This window comes from Heptranchias perlo, chromosome 5 (assembly GCF_035084215.1).
Source record: "Heptranchias perlo isolate sHepPer1 chromosome 5, sHepPer1.hap1, whole genome shotgun sequence".
Classification (NCBI taxonomy): Eukaryota; Metazoa; Chordata; class Chondrichthyes; order Hexanchiformes; family Hexanchidae; genus Heptranchias; species Heptranchias perlo.
In genome coordinates, this window is record NC_090329.1 from 46,861,294 (window position 1) to 46,878,610 (window position 17,317).

At 41.0% G+C, this 17,317-nt stretch overlaps 1 protein-coding gene across 1 annotated transcript in view; it reads right to left on the bottom strand.

The window, feature by feature from the left end:
* Positions 1-1,819: 1,819 nt before the first annotated feature.
* The window catches only part of mfsd2b (MFSD2 lysolipid transporter B, sphingolipid), an 80,699-nt gene continuing 65,201 nt past the window's right edge, over positions 1,820-17,317 (bottom strand). Inside the window, exons 8-14 of the mRNA XM_067985267.1 lie at positions 14,601-14,722; positions 13,009-13,092; positions 11,331-11,414; positions 9,137-9,249; positions 5,365-5,508; positions 4,554-4,730; positions 1,820-2,082 (exon numbers count right to left, since the gene is read on the bottom strand). Of these exons, the coding sequence (XP_067841368.1) occupies positions 2,028-2,082; positions 4,554-4,730; positions 5,365-5,508; positions 9,137-9,249; positions 11,331-11,414; positions 13,009-13,092; positions 14,601-14,722 (779 nt within the window). The 3' untranslated portion in view covers positions 1,820-2,027. The remainder of the gene's footprint in view (positions 2,083-4,553; positions 4,731-5,364; positions 5,509-9,136; positions 9,250-11,330; positions 11,415-13,008; positions 13,093-14,600; positions 14,723-17,317) is intronic.

The following is a 17,317-nucleotide window of genomic DNA, read 5'->3' on the forward strand; positions in this document are numbered from 1 at the left end:
ACAAAAGGGAAGGTCTCTGATAGGGTGGAGGGCAGGAGTGATTAAATGACAAAAAGGATGATGGTCCAAGGCAAGAAAGGTGGTAATGGGACAAGTAAAGAAACAAAAGATGGGTCCAGAGGAGTTGTAAATGGCAACAGCAGAACCATTACCAGCACCTGCTGTCCGAAAAATTGGGAGCAGTGGTTATGATCTGAAGTTATTGAAATCAATGTTGAGTCTGGAAGATTGTAAAGTGCCTAATCGAAAGATGAGGTGCTGTTTCTCGAGCTTCCGTTGAGCTTCATTGGAACAGTGTTGGAGGCCGAGGACAGAGATGTCAGAGTGGACGTGGGACGGAGAATTAAAATGGAAGGTCAGGGTCCCTTTTGTTCTTTCCTCCCCTCCCCTTCCACCCTCACCTCCCTCTCCCCACCCCCCCCCCCTGACTTTCCCTGGCTCTGTACTTGCTTAAAAACTGTTAAATCTTTAACTTTTTCCAGTTCTGACAAAGGGTCGTCGACCTGAAACGTTAACTCTGTTTCTTTCTCCACAGATGCTACCTGACTTAGGAACATAGGAACAGGAGTAGGTCATTTAGCCCTTCCAGCCTGTTCTGCCATTCAATGAGATCGTGGCTACCTGCCTTAGCCCTATATCTCTTAATACCTTTGGTTAACAAAAATCTATCAATTTCAATTTTAAAATTAACAATTGAGCTAGCATCAACTGCCATTTGTAGAAGAGATGTTCCAAACTTTTACCACCCTTTGTGTGTAGAAGTATTTCCTAACTTCACTCCTGAAAGTCCTGGCTTTATTTTTTAGGCTATGTCCCCTAGTCCTAGACTCCCCAACCAGTGGAAATAGTTTCTCTCTATCTACCCTATCAGTTCCCCTTAGTATTTTGAAAACTTCGATTAAATCACCCCTTAATCTTCTAAATTCCAGGGAATACAACCCTAGTTTGGGTAATCTCTCCTTGTAATTTAACCCTTGTAGTCCAGGTATCATTCTAGTAAATCCACGCTGCACTAGAATGATACCTGGACTCTGAAGGTTAAATTACTGAGTATTTCCAGCATTTTCTGTTTTTATTTCAGATATCCAGCATCCACAGTATTTTGCTTTTGAGGTACTGGGCAGAGGCTGTCCTAGCTCATTATTTCACATTGGACCCTTTAAAGTTATCAAACAGACTTGATAGACTTTCATCCCAGGTGCCAAAAGTGAAAGGCTCATGTGCTAATTCATGGCGCCAACCAATCTCTGATGGTCACATCATCATCAGCCCACATCTACTCAAATGCTAAGGATCTTCAAAGTCCACTGCCTTGTGAAAACATCATATAATAAATAACTTGACTGAGGCCAATATTTTTCTTCATCCACTTCCGTTTCGAAGATTATATTTATTACCTACAGTGTGTATGTACATCAAAATTATCAAACCTATCCACCTCTACATCACTCAGACCTTTGGAGACTAGGTAACTTTTTATACCAATTCACATGAATATTGTAGTACCCCAAACTTTTAATATTTCCATTTTCCATTATATATGTTGCATGTTTTTTGTATTTTATTTCTTAACAAAATGAAACCTCTATTTTGTTCCGCCATCACATATTTACAGTTCTTCTAAACGCACGGATCATTTAATAAAAATTATTCATTACGAGATATATATATTGGAAAACATGCTTCAGTTCTCAAACAGAAAGTAAAATCACAGCAACGTCATGTTAGGAGTTATTTTTCACAAAAGTTAGTAAATAAAAGGGAATGTATGAATACTGCACATTCCCATTTACTAAAAATTACTTTAATTTTCCACACAGCAGGTCAACCTCTTCATGTGAGATAAATTCATTATTTCAGATTTACAAAATATCTCCAGAAATTGTATTAAAATATAAATAGCTGCAGTATCCATTATGTCCTTTGTGATTAGTGTAATATACACAAGTGTTGCAGCAGTAATGATCCCTACATACTCTGGAATCTATGGCTTGCAAATGATTGTCATACTTCAGTCCTGCTATTTGTCATAATATGCTCCCCATGTCTTTCAATGGACGATCGCAGTTCTGGCTGTTATCCCTGTAAAACAAGAGGAACAGTCAGCACTAACTAGGTAGAAACTGCATTTCAAGTTCAATAAAACAAAATAAAATTGCACTTTTTTTTAATGGATTTGAATTTTTCAAATATTTGAATAATATTTCTTTTAATATTTTTTTCAGATGTGCCATAAGAAAGCTCAGTACTGTGATTTTTTTTATATAGACTACAACCTGTAAATCCTTCAGCCTGCTCCACTGGCTTAAGTGTGGCGCAGCATGCGCTGCTGACCTCCTCTCTTGACCCCGCTGGAATATCCGAGGTCAGGATCGGTCATCTCATTAGCCTCTTTATGCCAGGCAACCATGCCAGTATGGGCGCATTTTGGGGGCCCGCTAGAGGGGGCAGAAGATATGGACCCAGATAGCCACTTGGAGCGGGCAGTGACAGGCTCAGAGTGGCACCTTGCTACTCCGTTGGAGGAGGGTTGCTGTGGGCAATTTGACTTTTCTAATGGCAATCGATCGCTCTGCTCTGTGATCGATTGCCTCTGTGAGACAACATTGTGACCCCGATTTCTGCCTTTCTTGCAGACAACCTGAAGTACGTTTGCTTCATCCAAGAGTACTTTAGGTTTCGCTAAGAGAGGTGAAACAGGCAGGATTCCCCCTCGCTAGTCCCACATCTTCGAGTGACGTCAGGATGGGATTGGGGGTGAGAGCAAGAAGTGGAACTTTTAGTCGTGAATAGAAAAAGGGGCTGAGACATGGTGGAACCAAGGCACACCCCAAATTCCAGCCTCACTTTCCTCCTCCCTCCCCCCCCCCCCACCCAATGTACACCTCGGTTTCACCCTCACAGGCCCAGGAATTTCACATTTTCTATTTTTTTTAATTAAAAAATTTCTAATAAAAGCACTCTTCTTGCACACATAAAAACAACCATAAAGTATTAAACAACTGAAATAATAATTTTTAAAAGTTTACACTCTCTCTCCTTAATAAGTTCCCATTTTCAGGACATCATTAAACATCAATGTTTCAAATTCAGCAGTTTCACCCCATAACATGCAATGTTTCTGATGTATTTAAAGATTTGAATGTAATGATTGAATGCCTCAATCGTACGTTTTCGCAAGAAAGATTGAGGAACAATATCTGTGTAATCTTTTTTATCAAATTATATAACTAACAAATATGCTATCACACCACAGGAGTCGACATTCTTTGAGCCCCCCATTACCATTAGAACTGCAGCAGTGAGGGTCTTCCAGCCATCATTCTAACAGGACATTGACCCCCATCCCAGGTCCATAGATCCATAGAAAAGATACAGCACAGAAGGGGGCCATTCGGCCCATTGTGTCCGCACCGGCTCAAAGAACAACCAGGTGCCCATTCTAATCCCATTGGAGGCATATGTCTGTGTCAACTGGAGACAGATGTTTGTATCAGCTGTAGCTCAGTGGTAGCACTCTCGACTTCTGAGTCAGTAGGTCATGGGTTCAAGTCCCACTCCTGAGATTTGAGTATAAAATCTAGGCTGATATTCCAGTACAGCACTGTCAGAGGTGCCGTCTTTCAAATGAGACGTTAAACCAAGGCTCCATCTGCCCTGTCAGGTGGACGTAAAAGATCCCATGGCACTATTTCTAAGAAGAGCAGGGAAATTCTCCCAGTATCCTGGCTAATCTTTATCTCTCAACCAATATCACTAAAACAGATTATCTGGTCATTATCACATTGCTGTTTGTGGGATCTTGCTGTGCATAAATTGGCTGCTGCATTTCCTACAACAGTGACTACACTTCACATCATGCTAATGCCACATACATTACTATCTCTGTTGCCAGGCAACTGCAAGTTCTAGTAGTCTAGATATTCCAGAGTTACCTCAGACAACCATTTTCTCTTAATTTGATTCATGACACCATACTGTGGTAGGACTTACATTGCTGAACGCAGTTCAAATTTATTTCAGAATAAAAGCATTGTAATCATATTTTTATTGAAAAAAGGCCCCTCGCTTAGAACAACAAACATTTTGCATTTGTAGCCAAAATTAAAGTATTAAATAACTGCATTTTGTTTTTTAAAAAAAGTCCCACTTGCAGGACCACGCAATGTATAATATCATAATTATCTTCTGCCCTAGTCATGTAATCATGTCTATGTATAACAACAATATAGCATAGGGGGTAGAAATTTGACTCGAGCGATATCGCAGGCAGTATAATATCGGCCGGCTGTTACGCTTCCCCCCCCCTCCCACCACCCCCCGATATTCAATTTCATTGACTTCAATAGAACAGAATATCAAGTGGGGAGTATACATAACAAGCGGGGAGTATAACAGGCGACCACTGCGATACCGCCCAGTTAGCATTACCAGAGGAATTTCTACCTCTAGAAGTTTACAGCACAGAAGGGGGACATTCGGCCCATTGTGTCGTACTGACTCTTTGCCTTGAACAAACAACACAGGAAACTATTACGTCAATAAATATGTACCTTAGCTCTCGGAGTGCCAATTTGTTTCTCATTCGGACTTCTTCTGTTATTGGGTAAAACCGGAATATTAATAACCCAATGACGATCAGTCCTGTAGGCGCTGCTCCCACTAGCAGTTTTAGGGTGAAAGCCACAGGAGGGGGCTGGGAGCATGCTCCAGTTTCATAGCCTGCAAAACTAGTACACAAACAGATCTCATCATGAAGCTTCTCTGTCACCTCTTCTTGGGCATACATTTCTCATCTTATGTTACCCTATACATGTTATATGACTTTTAACTGTTCTAATTGCAGGTAATTTGTATTGGAAATGTCAAGTCAAAGTTCTTATACTAGATAGATGGATGAAGTTACAGTCAAAACAACCATTATAATCTCAACCAGAATATTCTGCAGGATTTAGTGTCAGCCAACTACAGATGGAATGAAATAATCAGAATCCTAGCTAATGTAATATCCTATGAACTCTCCCAAATTGCTCAGTTTTACGGAAAACCAGAGGGAGAACAGCCAATGTCGCTGTCTTGCACCTCCCAGCAGTTAGTTTCAGAGTGGCACTTAAACAGGTCTCTTGCCTGTCCTCTCAATCACGTTGCATGGTGCATCAATGGATGTAGAAAGAAGCAACTATTATCAAAAGAGGGAGTCTAGGTCGGCTGATACCTCACTGATGCAGTGGAGGGATGTTTATCTAAGGAGAATGTCACTATAAAGTGATGGGAAATTACGTAGTCAATCAAAAGTATCTAGTGGTTCGTGAATTAATGCAAATGTATGTTTTAAGGAGGGAAAAACATGTTTGAAACACTTACTCAAGGCTAAGAGTAGAGAACCCCAGAGAAACTCCAGCAGCAAACTTAGTGAAAAAGACATAGAATGAGCAGAATATAGGTTCCAGTCCTTTTATGTATGGGTTTTGTAGTCTAAAATCATCAACAACATCAGGCAGCATAGACCTGCAGTGAGAAACAAGCAGGTCTTAGTACACAGTAATAGTCTTGAGGTCAATAATGTCAATCTTAATATATATAATGTCAGAAATGCTACAGAATCTTAGTTCTTAACACTTTAGTGCAGATGTCAGCTGTGGTGTATGAATTTTCTGATACCTTGACTGAATAATCAGTCCACAAGTTGGTTATCCTGCTTAGGATCACAGCTGGTAAAATTGTACTGCATTTGACAGACCTGAGGATCTGTTATGTTTCAGATTGTAACAATCTCTATATATTAGATATTTTTATAGGAATTTGTAACTGTGCCTGGTAATGTAACAATTTAAAATGGTTTTGCTGACTGCTTTCTGGGAGAGATTTTTGTTGTCTTTGTGAAGGAGAGAACATACAAATTGTCTAGGTTTGATAATGAAGTGAGGTAAGGTGGGGGGGGGGGGGTGCGGGAGGGGTTGTCATTCTGCCTATTTTTTACATCTTTATCTGTAAACAATACATCATTGCTCCAGATTGGTTGGCCAGATACATCGGCAACAACAACTTGCATTTATATAGTGCCTTTAACGTAGTAAAATGTCCCAAAGCGCTTCACAGGAGCGATTTTCAAATAAAATTTGACACTGAGCCATATAAGGAGATAGTAGGACAGGTGACCAAAAGCTTGGTCAAAGAGGTAGGTTTCAAGGAACGTCTTAAAGGAGGAGAGAGAGGCAGAGAGGTTTAGGGATGGAATTCCAGAGCTTAGGGCCTAGGCAGCTGAAGGCACGGTCGCCAACGGTGGAGCGATGAAAATTGGGGATGCGCAAGAGGCAAGAATTGGAGGAGTGCAAAGATCTCGGAGGGTAGTAGGGCTGGAGGAGGTTACAGAGGGGGCGAGGCCATGGAGGGATTTGAAAACTAGCATGAGAATTTTTAAAATCGATGTGTTCCCGGACCGGGAGCCAATATAGGTCAGTGAGCACAGGGGTGATGGGTGAACGGGACTGGATATGGGCAGCAGAGTTTTGGATGAGCTCAAGTTTATGGAGAATCATAGAATCATAGAACGGTTACAGCATGGAAGGAGGCCATTCGGCCCATCGAGTCCGCAAGAGCAATCCAGCTAGCCCCACTCCCCCGCCCTTTCCCCGTAGCCCTGCAATTTTTTCATTTCAAGTACTCATCCAGTTCCCTTTTGAAGACCATGGTTGAATCAGTCTCCAATGCCCCCACGGGCAGTGCATTCCAGATCCTAACCACTTGCTGTGTAAAAAGTTTTTCCTCTTGTCACGTTTGGTTCTTTTGCCAATGACCTTAAATCTGTGTCCTCTGGTTCTTGACCCTTCCGCCAATGGGAACAGTTTCTCTCTATCTACTCTGTCTAGACCCTTCATGATTTTGAATACCTCTATCAAATCTCCTCACAACCGTCTCTGTTCCAAGGAGAACAACCTCAGCTTCTCCAGTCTATCCACGTAATTAAAGTCCCTCATCCCTGGAATCATTCTAGTAAATCTCTTCTGCACCCTCTCTAACGCCTTCACATCTTTCCTAGAGGGTGGAAGATGGGACCCCGGCCATGACAGCATTGGAATAGTTAACTCTAGAGGTAACAAAGGCATGGATGAGGCTTTCAGCAGCATATGAGCTGAGGCAGGGGTGGAGACGGGAGATGTTACGGAGGTCAATGTAATGGAGCGGATATATGATCGGAAGTTCATCTCAGGGTCAAACAGGACGTCGAGGTTGTAAACAGTCTGGTTCATGAGGATTGTGATATGTTAATATATGCAAAGTTACCACTGTGAGAAGAAATGCTGTTGTTATCCCCAACAGATAAACACACCAAAATAGAATTTATTTCTCCAAAAGCTTGTCAAGTGCACTTTATGTTAGAATAAGCGCTCCTGGTTAAAGCAGATGCAAGGTGTCACTGCCAATCGGCGCTGTGTGAGAGACATTGCCAGTATTGCACCTTTTTTCTCATTCTTGATTGACAGCTCTGAAGCCAGAAGCTGCCTGAATCGGGGAATAAATATTGCAAGCTTTCTCTATTTCTTTAGCTCAGTTGACACTGCATTGCATGTATAGATCACTGAGTGAGGCAGGACTCGATGAGTGTAACAGCTTGCACTTGCAAAAAGCACCTCAAAGGTTCTGTTATTTTGGTTCAAGAAAAACAGTTTTAAAGTAATAGTGAGAATTAAAGACTGTACTCTTTTTTAAGTCAGCTGACTTATTCATGCTTCTGTATAATTTTATTTTATAATAAAGTCAAATTTATGTTAGCCTGAACTGTATAGCCTATCAACATAGTATTTTCTGTTGGTTCAATGAGATCTAGAGCACAACTCATTTGAATGGGTAAGACATATGGGCCAGGAATTCCTCATGGCTTCTCCCATGACACCGCCGTAACTTTAGCAAAAATTTGGTAGAAACACTTAAATGAGGTTTCCTCTGAAGTTACGGCAGCAGAGCTGGAGAAGCCCCAAGGTCTTTTTGCAGGCATCAGTGGTACTCATACCAGCTCTCAGCTGGTTTGAGTTCCACTGAGGCCTATTGAGGATCGAAAGGATGGAATTCCTACAATAGCTGGGAACTCCCCCAGACACACCTTCTTAATGTGGGGCCAGGAATAAGTTCTGCCCATGAACCTCCTGGAAAATGATGGGAAGGAAAACATGGAGTAGATTCTCGATGGAACTAGCCTCCACCCCATTTTCCAGCATCAGTTCCAGAGATCCACTGGGATTCCACCTCTGCCCCAATCATAAATTTGAAGCTGAGGTAATTAAAAGTTTCTTTGCAAACAAATGAAAATAAATTAGAATATGTTCCAATGTGACAGCACGTGAGCTAACAACTTCTTAAAACAATGGCTGGATTTCCCCAGAATCTGCCACCAGCCTAAAGGAGCTTTTATCTTATATATGAATCATGGGAGAGTGGCACCAAATAACCTTCTTGCACTACTTTCCTATGTTTCTTTGCCTCTACCCTCCCATTGGACAGGTGAAGACCGAATTGTAAAAATGGAGTCTGTCTTCTGTGCTTGCTGAATTGGCCTCTAATGGGCCTGCAGGATTGTGAAGTTAATGAATAATGTAAGAGATTCTTTTCCTTATTTGATATTTTGAGGAAAAAATGGAGTTGGAAGACACTCCTTAGACTGGCCCAATGCATCCTGCAAGCTCCCATTATGGCATAATCATACGTCACAATGTAAACATGCTGAAGCAGCACAGTGCACTTAGTGGCATGACTGCGAGGTCATTCCATTGGCAGAAGCCAGGAACCACAAAGGTCGAATACCTACATTGCTGCAGGGTCTTGGCCGAGAGTGCTGTCAGCTGCAGGAGGCCTGTGCTTTGGCATTTAACAGCACTGACATAATACGAGTTAAATGAGCTAAAATACTTATTATGCTAAACTTTCTTGTCAACGCTGTGTTTGAGAGACGTAGAAAAATTAAAGTATCAGAGGCCGTCCTGTAGAAGGGAAGTTTTGTAAGGAAATTTATTCATGAGAAAGCCATAAAAAGTGTGTTTTACGGGAAGATGATCAGTGGGTGTGTTATGTGTGAGGGGATATGTACTATGTCAACGTATGTATAAATCCCAAAACAAGTAAATAAATCCAAGCTACTTACCATAACAATAGGAAATATGAAGCCACACTCAGACCAGATGAGACTGCCACCAGATAGGATACAATTAGATTGTTTGGAATGGAAACCATCATGATTAAAAATGGAATAATCCACTACAAATAGAAAAGAGTACAACAAAATCAAAAAATAAGTCTGTACTATTGTACTAGGGCCCAACTTCCATTTTTTAATGCAAATAAGATTCACATTACAGTTTCTCTGCGTCATTTCGTGCTAAAGTACAATTGTGCTATTTTCTCTGAATAGGTAGCTTTTACATAAGAATATAAAAACATAAGAAATAAGAGCAGGAATAGGCCATACGGCCCCTCGAGCCTGCTCTGCCATTCAATAAGATCATGGCTGACCTTCGACCTCAACCCCATTTTCCCACCCGATCCCCATATCTCTTGATTCCCTTAGAGTCCAAAAATCTACTGATCTCAGCCTTGAATATACTCAATGACTGAGCATCCACAGCCCACTGAGGTAGAGAATTCCAAATTGTCACGACCCTCTGAGTGAAGAAATTCCTCCTCATCTCAGTTCTAAATGTCCAACCCCTTATCCTGAGACTATGCTCCCTAGTTCTAGACTCTCCAACCAGGGGAAACATCCTCTCAGCATCTACCCTGTCAAGCCCTCTTAGAATCTTATATGTTTCAATGAGATCACCTCTCATTCTTCTAACCTCCATAGAGTATAGGCCTAATCTAGTCAATCTTTCTTCATAGGACAACCCTCTCATCCCAGGAATCAATCTAGTGAATTACTGCACTGCACATGTAAACAGAGAAAAAGGAGATGCAATTATGGTGCATTGTCATCCAGCGTCCTGAAAACTTTACATAAATGGATAGTGAATGTTTATATTTGCAGACGTTAAGGTTCCAAATTTTCAGGATTCCTGCTTTGTCATCCACCCTATGCAACCAGAATTTGAGCCAGGCCTTACATGGAACAGAAACCAGATTCCACACCAAATTCCAGCCCCAGGGGCAATGGGTCTGCTCTATACCCTCCGCAGCCACCGGAATTTCAACCCCTAAGTGTTTAACTAAACAAAACTACAAAACTGAATATGAAAGTCCCAGGTTCAATCCTTGGACTACACTGGAATATCTCCACTGGGCTGAGCTGGGTATTACAATTGGCCTGAGCAGCTGGGCCATGGAGGGAAAAATATCAGCAAGGGGTACTGCTGCTGATTGTAATCCAGTGACCTGTGCTGGCATGTTGGATGAGCACAGGGTCAGGCTCACTGTGACACCACTGCCCCATCCTCTGGACACACACACAGTGCCTGTTAATGCTCACTCTATAGGATCACTTAGGTGAGTAACCAGAGGGCTATCGGCATCCATAAATCAACATGAGAACCGCCATCAAGGAAAGGATGGAACCAAACTAAAAACTAAAGAAGTTCCGCCACCCCTCAAAAGAATACACATATGACTTGTGATTTCATTATCAGGGACCCTATCATTTTATGGATGTTGTTGTTTTATTTTTAGGCCACAAAATGTGAAGGAGTACAAACTATAATAATTTTTTTGCTGCTGCTACAAAAACAATGGGGTACTTTTGACTTTAGGCAATAGTGTAAAATGGATGCTATGGATTCAGCCGTCCATTAAACATCTCTCCCGATTTTTATTTCCATTGAAGTCACCATTGCAGCACCTGAAGAGAAGGAGGCCATTTACAGGGGCAAGAGGTGCCTGGAAAATCGAGGAGAGAAATTTTTTTTGAGGCCTTGGATGGGGCCGAGGCCTAAAAATGTGGCCGTTGAGGCCTGAGGGGAGGGAGCTGTGCCCATTACTGGGCCCTCTTCCTCTAAAAGGGGCCTCAGTGGGCCATCCACCACTGCACCAGGGACTACTGACACTATTCTCGGCGGGATCAGCAGCAGAAGGCCACCTCTCCATCGGCATTTACATGTGGCAGGGAAGGAAGAAATGGCCAGTGGCCTTTCCAGTAGGGTCGGGGAAGAAATGTGACTCTTGGCCTTGCCATCCCATTTCCTCACCTTTTCTCTTGCTCTCCTGCCTAATTTAGGGCAGATAGAGGAAGGAAATCCAGCCCTATGTCTTTCCACTGACTTTCATTGAGGAGTTACTGATACGTACCAATAAAGGAAATATATAAAATACTCCAAAGTACAAATTTGAAACATAAAGGTTTCAATACATACAGTAATACCACAGTAAACAGCCGCTTTCTTGCCAAATCTCTGCAGAAACCACTGCCAGAATGGAATAGTCACCACAGCAGATACCTGCAACAGGAAACAAAAGTGATAACTTGATCGATCTTGAATCATTCAGTAATTGTTTGTTATTTGATAATTATGGATAAAGCACTCCAGTAGAATTTACATTTTAAAAAAATAGTTGCTGCAGAATTCTATCAATTTGGTTAGTAATTAACAACTCAATCAAGAATCTTCAGGATTTCATTAAAGTTGAAATCATAAATATTCAAAGTATTTTAAATACTGGGAACTGAATTTGTTCCGTTTCATCTCCATGTAGAGCCCGCATTTGTCCCTGAATACCTATTACAGACAGGAATCTGCAGTGTAACCACATCCACATGGAATGAAAACTTCTAGAATTAAATGCGTAGCAGTGAATTTACCCTAAATTCAATTTTGTTCTACCCATGTACTGATTGCCCAGGTATAGTTTGGAACTAGGAAAATCCAGAACTAAAACAGTATGGTCTCTGGATGGGGCAAATAATCTGGCCCCCAAAAATCCACAGGGATGTGATCTAGGCAATCACCATTATGGCACCCAATGGTGACCTTCGCAACAAACCCCACCAGAGGTCGCAGGATCAGTGAGAAGTCACCTCATTTGTATGGCACCGGCGGGCACCCAAAACAGTAAGGCTGCATCTCAGATGCCGGTATACCCAAGAAGCCAGGAATCCCAGCAGATGGCAGTCGCTTGGGTGGTAACCTGGCGGAGCTGATCACCTGCCCATTGTAGAACCCGCAATGAAATCAATGGGATGAAAGTCGAGCAGCATCTACAGTGGGCAAGTAATCTGCCCTACTAGATTACCGCCCGTGTGGCAAAGTTGAAAATTACCCCCCAGGAATCCACCAGTTAGTAAAACCCCAGTTTTCTATTCCACAGTGATGGAGGTGGATGGACCCCCGATGCTGTCAAACTCGAGCAGCCCCACAGCAGCACTGCCAAACTCCAGGATCCCCATTCTGCCAAATCCCTGGATCATTCCCCAGTGTAAACAAAGCCAACGACTGACCCCATCTGCAGTCAAACCCAATTCCCCCTCCCTAGTACTGCTAAGTTTCAGATATCTACCTCCAATTGATGCATTGTGCAAACCATCCTGCTATGCATTCTCCATTTTAAAAATAGTAAGGGATAAAAATTAAATACAAAGTAGTAAAGGAATATATAAGCCCACTCACCTACAGTTTTCATAGAATAATGGATAGAATTGTGAAATTCAATCCCCAAATCACCAAGGAAAATCTAAGTGATCTCTTAGTTTCAGTCACTATAAATCAACAGCTCTGATGTTACACCCCTATTGTTATGCAGAATCCTCTGACTCACCATAAGTAGCACAGTTATCAAGATCTACTAGTTATCAAGAACAACAATCATTTGCACCAGGCTACTGAAGAGAAAAATCAGCAGTTGCCAGGCTTCAAGTGCCAGCACCAGCACCCATTTAAAGGCCCAGAATCTAAATACTAAAATATTTCAGGATATGAGTTCATTTTTTATTGTATTGCTGCTCCAAGAAACACAGTCCTCTTCAAATATATAAATGTTCTAAGTGTATGTGTGTGCACTGAGACAAAAAAAACAAGATGTTAAAAATAAACTTACCAGAATCGTAAGCACGATGTTTTGAAAATGGTGTCGAAGATCTACAGCATAGGTGCAAAAGAGAGCAAAATTCCCCTCTACAAGCTGGGTGTGAGAAAATAATTCTTTTATAATAAACATTGTATAGGCTCATACACATAGGCCTGGAAATTGCTCATAAAATAATGGCGACGCTAACAGGGCTCACCGTTCTTTCAGGCCAAATGGAAGAGCAAGTTCTGGCAAGCATACACGGGCAGTCAAAAGCTGAAATCCGGAAATTGCTCTACCATTTTCCCTGCTCACTTGAAAGCTGCGCGGAAAGGACAGCTCACCAGCTGAATGAATGGACCAGCACGAACTTGCTCACCTGCCCAGTTGGAAACAAACTAATCTCACCATAAAAAAGGTATGCTGGGTCTTTTAGGTCTAATCTAACTTTTAATGTTGTGGTAAGTCTTAACAACTTCCAAACAACCTCTCTGGCACTAAAAATTAACTTTTAAAAATATGGATTCTCATTACTTCAAATTTTAATTGTTGTTGGACTTTTAAAAAAAATAAAAAAGAATTTAAATTTTTAAAAACTTTTTCTGTCTGTCTTTTTACCTCTGTCTTTTAATTCGATATTTCTCACCCTCTCTTTATTTCGTTTTCTCTAACTGATTTTATATTGAATTTACTGTTGTCGCTTTCACTTCCTGGTAGCTTGTCAAGGATGCTTCAAGCTGATTGGTTGAGGAGAGAGAGAGCGATCCTTTCCCCGATGTCACAGCTCACAGAAGCCCGGGAAAGGACGCTGCACTTTTTGCAGCTCACCATTAGGGAAAGTTCCCACACTAAAATCCGCGAATAGATTGTGGGTAGTTTATTACTAACGAACGACGGGCGACATTCATTCACTGCTCAGCACAATTTCCAGGCTTTTGATTCATATTCTTCACAAATTATTACTTTTACAAAGAGGCTTCTAAACACTTACTTATTTAAAGTTAAAACTTTAAAATGAGGAACTAAAATATTATCTTTTAACTAAGTCACTCGAGCAACATTGATTTTTTTAATGTCTTGGCAAATTCGGTATAGGCTGAATGATTAACAGACTAACCTTCACTCCTATCCTTCAATTATCCAACCTACCCTCAGTCTGTCATCAATACACAATGTTTAAGCATATCCTTCAGACATTATCTTTTGCCCCAAAATAAAAAAATACGTAACACAGGATTCTCCTTCAAATCCAAATTACATAGAATCCCTATACAATTCATTTGTGGCAATAATTGGATCTTGGGTAAAGAAGAAAGCAAAATATAATGTTTGTGCAAAAATGCAATATTTAGATTTTTTTCAGACAATTATGTGACGATCCCACAATAATGTTTACAGATCATTTTTGCAATATTGACACCACTGCTCAGGTGCAATTACAAGAACTGGTAAAAAAAAACGACTTTAATGCTTTCTGTCTACAATTTTCAAGGGATACTAAGGTGATTTTTTTTCCCAAGTCATTTTTTAAGATGTAAAATTCAGGCACTCCTTACACTTTCAATGTAGTGGAGCAATATGGTCCCTTGTGTGACGCAGCTTTAAAAGTTCAGGAGGATTACCTGAAGGGCCAAGGATGTGAAGAGAAAAGTTGTAGTCAGCTTCACGTAGGGGCCGTGTCTCATCACAAGTTTCATTCCTTTTAGGAAAGGAATTGGTTTGTCTGACTTCACAGTGTAGGGGTCTAACCAAGAAAATGGAACATCAAACTACTTACCCTTTACATTTCATTAAACAAGTCATGTAACAGTAATAAATAAAAAAATCCCCATCAAAAGACAGCATTGAGTTAGTTGATCAGATTTCAATTTAGGTTGGAGGGCTTTCAGTATCACTTTCAAGGATAGAGGTTACATGGAGTTGAGGTTATTAAACTAAAGAAATATGCATTTTTAAAACAAAGCAAATGCATATTTTTTCCACGTCCTCTCTCTGTGCCTCTGTATTTGCAACTGTTAATGTCTCTTTAGGTCTTCAAAGTAGTTCATTTATGAAATGTATTTTGAGACATTTTTGAGAAACATGAAAAATGCTATATAAATGCAAATCCTTGGGGGTAATTTTAACCTAACTCACCCAGCGGGAAAGTGATGGGATTGGATCGACCGCTCGTTTTACACCCCGTGGTGTGGTGTAAAATGGCGACCAACCTAATCCCGTCACTTTCCCACCCAGCGGGTTAGGTTATTTAATTTTAACCCTCCCTCTTGCTGAAATTTTAATTGCATTCCTATTTAATTTTGCCTTCTTTAAAAGTAACCTGTACCACTCAATTCTTTCTTCACTCACGCATTTCAGTTTTATTCCAAGCCCTTTTTTATTTTAAGTTTTTCAGTGTAGCTCTCTCTAATGATATTTGAATTCGTTCCTTTAAGTTCTGCGTTTAACAATGTTTCTCAATACTTTCTCTCTCTTTCATTGGGATAACAAGAGGGAACCAGGGTCACAACAATTCAAAATGGAGATACCGGTTACATATGTTCTACAATATGGACCATTGGATATGCAGCTTTAAATAATCAAGGGGTTATCTGAAGTGATCAGAGGGAGAGAGAAGAACATCTGTCCCATCTGGAGTTAAAACTGGGACACCATGGTGTAAATTATGTGCATTACAGTTAGTACATATGCTAATTGTCCGTTAAGGGTAGTAATTTTCCATCTTGCCATGAACTGAATGGGCATTAACTTTTGCCCAGAGTCCTAAACTCGCTTCTGGAGTAAATGGAGGTGAAATTCAACTTCAGCGGGAGAACAAAACGGGTGGCAAATTATCAGCAGTCCATTATACACCCCGTCTGATTTTTCCTTTCCACTGTGTAATACATTTAATGTGACGCTCTGCTGTGTTTTCTCCTTGTAACAGTCATGTGATGCTGTATGCATTTTTTTTGGTCAGCTGGGTGTCTGACACGCATGAAAGTCCATTACCGTGCTTAAGAATCTCGAAGCTACTGAGAAATCCACACCAACTTGTTTGCCCAATATGGAGTGCACAACTTCGCCCTGTAGGGACATATACTATTTACCTAAATCTGGACAGCTTTGGTGCAGGTTGGCAGAGCTGAGGCTTAGGGTCCCCAAGGGGTAGTGCTGAAGTTTTACCAGCTAAAAGTGTTCAGCTTGCCAGAGTATATCATCGGTAAGCCTCCCACTACTTGTCCAAGTACTTTACCTATTGGGGCTCTGGCCTACAGAGTTATCTGGAGCCAAGGGGAAAGAATCCCAATCCCCAGTGACAGGTCTACCCCATCCAGGTTCCATAAGTGAGCCAAATAGGCTGGTCAATCATTAACAGCACCCTGGATTACTGATGACCTGCCAGGCTTAGGTATCAGAAAGTTAACAGATTACTAAATCTGCCACAGTGGGTTGATTTGGTTCTGAACTTCCATCACTAAGTATGTCATCTTGGAGCTACCTCAATCCCAAGCAATCTTGCCTACCTCCCAGCAAGGGGATAATCACTAGTTGGTCGTTAGATAATCGACAAGCACAGATTTGAGCCCTCGCTCAAATACCTAACACAGTATTAGGAGCTCGTCGCAGGTGGCTTGGTAAGCAATATAACTCACCAAAAATGTGAGTGCATTACCACCATCCTAATGACCACAAAATGGATATCCATCACAATCCATTGAATGGTGTCCTATATATATTCAGGTATGATATTTATTTAATATCTCTGCCACATCTTCATCACCCACAACTAAATTCCTCCTTCTTCTCTGAGAGGCCTTTTCCTCTCCTTAACTGTTCATCTACTGTTAATATGCTAATAAAACCTTTTGTATTTATATACTAGCCTTTTTTTATAATCCCCTCCTAATCTCCATTTCACCTCCCCACTACACTTTCTATATTCTTCGTGGTATTGTTATCCTTAGTTTTATCTTATGCCTCCCTTTTAATGAAAGAACTTGCATTTATATAGTATTCCAAAGCACTTTACTATCGGTTAATTAATTTTGATGTATAGACCCTATTGTTTTGTGGGCAAACACAGCAGCCAATTTGCACACAGCAAAGTCCCAGAAAAAAACAATGAGATGAATGACTAATCTTTTTTCGTAGTGTTGCTGGAGGAAAGAATGTTGATCAGGACACCAGGAGGATTCAAATAGTGCCATGGGACATTTTGCATCCACATGAACAGGCAGAGAGAGCCTCAGTTTAACACTATCTGAAAGATTCACCTATGATAATACACTTCCTCAGTTCTGTACTGAAGCATCAGCCTAGTTGAAGTGCTCAAGACCTGAAGTGGAGTTTGAACCCA